Below are 7,500 nucleotides of genomic sequence, written 5' to 3' on the forward strand. Positions count from 1 at the left end.
TGCCCAGCTCACGCGCCACTACAATTTCAGGACCATGGACAGCTTCCAACACAAGACAAACATACTTTCCTCTAATGTTCCAAATCAAGCACACCGACATGCATAACTACAATTGCGCTAAGCTAAAACACCTCACCTACAAGACTCAACCAAAAACAAAAAAAACGTTTCAAATCAAGCATACCGACAGGCACTACACTCGAGCTAAACTATAAACTAAACACACCTCACCTAAAAGACTCGACTTTCTCAACGCCCTTGCACAACTCCCGCGCCACTCTACACATGTCCGGACCAAGGTCAAGCACACCCACAGGCACTACAGTAGCCCTAAACTAACACACCTCACCTAAAAAAAAAAAAAAAAAACACTCACCCTCTCGGCGACTTTCTCGACGCCCTTGCGGAGCTCGTGAACCATGTCGCTCATGTCCAGCGCCTTGTTGCTGTTCAGGCTGCTGAAGTGGTCAGGCTCGTTAGCCATGCTGTGGTGCAGCTTCCACAAGGGGTCCCTCCAGGCTACCAGAAGCTTCAAGATGATCTCTGTTAATTCCTCACGCTGTGTGGTCCAGAGACAGATGGGGGGAAAAAAAGGCTACAACGTCAATTTATTATCCAATAGGAAGCGTGAAAGATAACTGATACATGAACATACAAACATACAAATCATTTTATAATGAATCTAAGCTTGTATAGCTGGGCTTATTGGCACAGCATCACAGTAATAATGCATTAGAAACACATTCAAATGGGTTTACACACTATTGATAATCATGAATGATGATAATAACATTTTTTACTCTACAAAACAAAACAAAACAAAAAAATTATTTTCTCGTTTCTCAATCAACCCAAGACATCTAAGATCACTACGCTGTTACACGTCAAAACTACTATCAAAACACAGATACACAGAACTCATTTTGGGTGGAATATGACTAAGATGCAGACGAGTGATTTTTACTCAGTCACTCTCCCTCCATTCTCTTCTCATATGCAATTACTCTCCCATTTATGAGGATATTCGGCTTTAGAGCCCACAGTTAAAATGACATGCCTGGAACTGCACACGGACAGATGAGCTGTCACGCGTGTTGAATGCTACAATTAAATGAGTGTGAGTGTCTGTGTGTGTGTGTGTGTGTGTGTGTGTGTGTTTTAGTGAGTAGAGTAAAAGAGATGGGGAATGAATGAGGCATGGAGCAAGCGAAGAAGCCACATGCACATGAGCATGCACACATACACACACACACACACACACACACACACACACACACACACACACACACACACACACACACACACACACACACACATTATTACAAAGACACGCATGCATTTGAATTGAAAAGAGGAGCTTACAGCCAGTTTCTGTGCATTCTCTTTTCCATTGGGTGTTAGTATGCTGGATGTGTGGCATCTTGGAAAAGCTTTGCCTATGTGGTTTTTGCTGGGCAGAAAATGCTGCTCCTTCACAGGGTGAGGAGAGAGGGAGGAGGACAGAGGAGAGGATGAGAGAGGGGAGGAGGAGAGAGGAGAGGAGAGGAGAGGAGGAGAGAGGAAGAAAGCAGAATGACTTTAGCAATAAAAAAAGTGCTTGTAGGAAGAAGCAGTCAAAATTAACATTTAAAAATGAGCATATATAGATAGCCAATCTACGCATTTATTACAAACAGTAACTTAGTGAATATGCAGAGTAATGTACTTCATTCTGTTATAATATGTTGTATTAGGATACATTTCCCTACTCAATTTTACTGTAGGATAAACTCTTTCACAATCAGCATTCTGATTCTCAATACGCTAACAATAGAGAACAGCATCACAGTATACTGTGTTAAGGTGAATCACATACAGGTAGATCATCAGCTCCACATGTCTCATTCATCACACCCATAATAACTTACACGTTTCTGATATTTTTGATGATGGGTAAAAAAAAAAGCGACTTACAAAGTCGGAGTGCAGGTCGCTGGAGAGACCGTGCACCCTCGCCGAGTGCTGGATGACCCGGTCGAAGAGGTCGGACAGAGGGAGGATGTGGCAGCCGACGCGGCCGTTGGCACAGATGGGCGCCGAGGAAACGCGGGCATGGAGGTCCAGGCACACCAGTGCCACTAGCACAAAGAGAACTGAGAGAGAGAGAGGGAGAGAGAGAGAGGGAGGGAGAGAGCGAGAGGCAGAGAGTGAGAGCGAGAGAGAGAAAGACAGAGAGAAATTAAGAGGAATGAAGAAAGAAATAAAGAAAGAAATTGAAGAAACAAAACAATTGCAAAACAGAGAAAAGTGATACTAAGAAATAAATCAGAAGCCACAGAAGATTTATTTGTAAGATTTCCTCAACAGTCCACATCCACGAGTGAAAAGTTCCTGTTAACGTAATAGTTAAAGATGCCAGGGTTCCCTCCAAGGACTCCTCCGAGTTAGAGAAGTAGAGTACAGTAGAGTAGAGTAGAATAGTGTAGAGTTGAGTAGAATAGAGTAGAGTAAAGTAGAGTAGAATAGAAAAGTGTAGAGTAAAGTAGAATAGTGTAGACTAGAGTAGAGTAGAGTAGAGTAGAGTAGAATAGATTAGAGTAGAGTAGAGTAGAGTAGAGAAGAGTAGAGCAGAGTAGAGTAGAGTAGAGTAGAGTAGAGTAGAGTAGACTAGACTAGAGTAGAGTAGAGTAGAATAGATTAGAGTAGAGTAGAGTAGAGTAGAGAAGAGTAGAGCAGAGTAGGATACCTTGTTTCCTGTTGGAGGACATTCTGAGTGTTGGGCAGTGCAGGGCAGTGCTGGGCAGTTGCCAGTGGACAGCTGGCTATTTAAAGTGTACGGCGAGAAGAGTTCAGGGAAGGGTAGACAGTGAGACCTGCACTGACTCTGTTCATTAAAAAGACTCACGCTAAGTGACATGGGGTGGGCTCAAGGGTAGATACAGTAAGTGTAAGTGTCCCTGAGTGTGTGTGCGTGTGCGTGCGTGTGTGTGTGCGTTCTACTCGTCAGCGGCTCTTCCTAGAATCGGACTGCACTCATGAGTCATGAGCCACATGATTCACACCCCTGCTTCCTTCTTCTGAGCAGAGAGAAACTGATCAGGTGGAATGCTTGCGGCATAGAGTGCGTGTGTGTTTGGGGGGGGCTGTGTGTGTGTGTGGTGGGGTGGGGTGGGGGGTCTGAGTGAGGTCCAGTGCGTGAGCATGTGCGTATGTGTGGTCATACTTGTGGCCATTCTGATTCACTGCGGAATGATGACGGTGGTCAGTCGGTAAATTGTTGGTGCTCATGCAGGAGAGAGTTGTGACGTATTTTTCAGCACTTTCACTTACTGTTTTGTTTTATTGATTACATTGATTCAGATGGAATCTTGAGGAGGCTAGCCTGTTCATAGTAGTTGTGGTGAAATGCTAGTCACAGCTAGTGGAACTGACATTTTGGCACAATTCGACATTTCGTTTGACAGCACACTTTTGTATAATACTTTTTGACTGACATCACTCTTACCTTGCAAACACCAGCCACAGTAAAGACTAGAAAAGCACTCCGAGAGCGCAGACCTCCGCCAAGCGAAAACATGACCGTCTCCTGGATCCAGATGGTGTTACGGATCACTCACAATTTAATTGTTTCTTCCTTGGGTCATTTCAGACTTTTCCTGAAAATTTAATCGAAATCCATCCATAATTTTTTAATAGCAATTAAACAATAAGTCATTTCAAATAATCATATAATAACAATAACTATGACATGGTAAGGCTAAATTGAAGGAGAATAGCAAAAACAAAAACAACAATATCAAATTCAATCAATGGACTAATTATAGGCTAACAAAAACAATAGCCTACTATTATACAAACCATAACAAATAAGAAACGCTCAATAGACTAAGTAGATGAGTTAGTGGATGCAGAAGAGGAAGAGGAATGAAGAGGAGACAGTGGAAGTGAGAGAGGAGGAGACAGTAGAGGTGGAAGAACAAAGTGACAGAAGATGTGGAGGTCACAGTTGTACCTAAAAAGAGGGCCTTAAGTGGAGCTGCCACATACAGGTGCACCTTTAAAAATGAATGGACAACACAATGGTCATTTTTTACAGTATAGGCACCACCAGCTCCTACTATTATTATTATAATTGATGTTATTATTATTTATCATTATTTACTAGAGGTAGAATAAATAAAACAGTGTTTGAAATGATGGAATTTGTGCTCTCTCATGAAGCTGGGTCGAGGATGGGTCTGTTGATCAGGGGGGAGGGGGTGTGGCGCCAAAAGTATTTCAAGCAGACGCAGGACTTTCCTACTTCGATCAGGGGGGAGGGGGCGTGGCACTGTGCCAATGCCATGCCTCCTCCCCCCTGAGAAACAAAGTCTCACTCCTTGCCAACTTCAAAACTTGAGAGCCCTGTTTTGGAGTAAGGAAAACAGTCATTTGTACAAAGCTAAGGATCAACCGAATCTTTGAACTTGCTATCTTAGCAAGAGAGATAGAACTAACGAGCCGGCCTTTTGGCCATAGCAACCACCTATTTAGATCTAGTAACGGTTGAAGTTTGTCCTGTAAGTTGGGCAATTAGCTGAAGTGTGGCGGATTTGAATACTTCTACAAGCAAGACAGTTTTAATGATCAAAAGGTGAAAAATGATAGCAGCAAATTAACATAAGGCAAGTGTGGCAAATGTGGTATACATGGGATAATGGTCTCTATGTTGCAGATATCAGAAGGTAATGCACTTCTAATGGTGCAGAAGATAGGGCACTTTGCTTCGAGTCATGGCTGCGTTACTTCCTCGAACTTGTCTATCTTGTGATACCTGATTGCTGTGTTGTCCATTATTCTAAACATAAAATACACGTTTAAAGTTTTGGCAGTTACAGTACTAGACAGAGTCTATACTCCTTTATCTTTGCTTCTGATATAAAGACAGTTCTAACATTTTGATACTTTACATTTGGGATAATGGACAACACAGCAATCAGGTATCAGAGGATAATGCATGTTTGTGGTATTGTTTCTTATACATTTCCTAATACCTTTCAGCTTCATCCTCCGTCTCTTTGCTGATTGGCCTGACATTTTTCTTGTCTGAGGGAAACATTGGTGAATTATCACCTTTCAAACTAGCATCTCCTGGAAATACTCTCACACACACACACACACACACACACACACACACACACACACACACACACAGACACACACACACACACACATACACACACACACACACACAAGCATACACACACACACACACACACACACACACACACACACACACACACACACACACACACAAACGGACCTGCACGCATTACATACCATTACACACACACACACACACACACACACACACACACACACACACACACACACACACACACACACACAAACACACACCTACACTCCGCTTACTATTTTTGCTGAATGGCAGCCAAAACTCCAGTGCTAGTGCCATGTCTCATCTGGGTGTGCTGCAGTTAGAGGACGGTGAAGGCTCAGTGAAGTGAGGTGTGTGTGTGTGTGTGTGTGTGTGTGTGTGTGTGTGTGTGTGTGTGTGTTTAGGCTCAGTGAAGTGAGGTGGGAGTGAAGCATTTGGCCCCCTGCTCCGAGGCATTCTGACCTAAACTGCCATGACAGCTCATGACGACAACACTATGTCACTAAAAACGCCAATGGTTGAATGTTTGCGTGTGTATAGGCGTGCACGATGCGTGTTTGGTGCATGTGCTTGCTGCTTGTGTGTTTGTGTGCATAGACAATGCAATAGTATGGTATATACTATGTGTATGTAGTCCTGCACCGGCTAGTGTGTGTGTGTGTGTGTGTGTGTGGTTGGTGCATATGTATTGGACCTTTGCCTTTATTTGGACAGAACAGTGAATTGACTCCTCTGGTAGTAGCTGCACAGAGAGAAATCTGAATCAAGCGTAGATACGGAAATAAATAAACCATTAATTATTTTCCTAGGGTGAGGGTGTGTGTGTGTGTGTGTGTGTGTGTGTGTGTGTGTGTGTGTGTGTGTGTTGTGTGTGTGTGTGTGTGTGTGTGTGTGGGAGGGGTGACATCAATCTTCAATCTTCAATCGTAAAGGTGCTGATGTGCATGCTGGGAGGCTATACTAGCCTCGTATCTGAGCCCAATTTACCGCACGTGAATTCAGAAGTGGTGAGCATGAGAGTTGGAGCCTTAAGAAAAGAATGGCTGGCCACATGGGAACTGGCCCTCTCTCCACTTAAAGACGCAGAGCCAGAGGTGAAGCCCTATGTGGGTCTCTGCCCGCAACACGTGAGCTGAATCAGCGCAGAGAGCCTACACGCACACACACACACACACAAACACACGGGCATGCACACATCACATACACACACGAACAAACACACACACACACGGGTATGCACACATTACACACACACACACACACACACACACACACACACACACACACACACACACACACACACACACACACACACACCATACACACACACACACACACACACACCATACACACACACACACACCATACACACACACTCACACATGAACAGTATACACACACACACACACACAAACACAGTGGCCATAGTGGCAAGCACACATCACACACACACACACACACACACACACACACACACGGGTATGCACACATTACACACACACACACACACACACACACACACACACACACACACACACACACACACACACACACGGGCATGCACACACACATACACATACACACACACACTCACACACACGTATACAAACACACTCACACACGTATACAAACACACACACACACACACATACACACGGGCATGCACACACACACACACACACACACACACACACACACACACACACACACACACAAAAACACACACACACACACACACACACACACACACACACACATACAGACACTCACACACATACATACATGTATACACACGTGCATGCAACACAGGCACACAACAACACACACACACACACACACACACACACAACACACACACACACACACACACACACACACACACACACACACACACACACACACACTCCAGAGCACAATTATTTCCTCTCTGTTAATTTAACTAGCTGCCTGCACAGTCTGCTGCATTTATTTAATTAAACACCCACACAAACACACATACATAAGCACACACACACATGCATGCACACACACACACACACACACACACACACACACACACACACACAAACACACGCGCGTGCGTGCACACACACACACATATACACGCGTGCACACACACACATACTGTATACGCACACACACACACACACACACACACACACACACACACACACAAGGACACACACACACACACAAGCAAAGACACACACACACACACACACACACACACACACACACACACACACACACACCAAAACACTCAAAGACAGAAAGAAAGAGAGAGAATGCTTATTTAAGTGAGTAAGTAAAGGATGGATGTCATTTAGTTCTAACACCACTGTCAAAAATGCAATTCATGGTGA

General features: G+C 44.0%; 1 protein-coding gene across 1 annotated transcript in view; it reads right to left on the minus strand.

The window, feature by feature from the left end:
• prl2 (prolactin 2) overlaps positions 1-2,145 on the minus strand; it is a gene marked incomplete at its 5' end in the record, with an annotated part of 3,371 nt that extends 1,226 nt beyond the window's left edge. Inside the window, 3 exons of the mRNA XM_062518624.1 lie at positions 377-559; positions 1,363-1,470; positions 1,954-2,145. Of these exons, the coding sequence (XP_062374608.1) occupies positions 377-559; positions 1,363-1,470; positions 1,954-2,145 (483 nt within the window). The remainder of the gene's footprint in view (positions 1-376; positions 560-1,362; positions 1,471-1,953) is intronic.
• Between the last annotated feature and the right edge of the window lie 5,355 nt (positions 2,146-7,500).

The sequence above is a fragment of the Sardina pilchardus genome, chromosome 17 (assembly GCF_963854185.1).
Source record: "Sardina pilchardus chromosome 17, fSarPil1.1, whole genome shotgun sequence".
NCBI lineage: Eukaryota > Metazoa > Chordata > Actinopteri > Clupeiformes > Clupeidae > Sardina > Sardina pilchardus.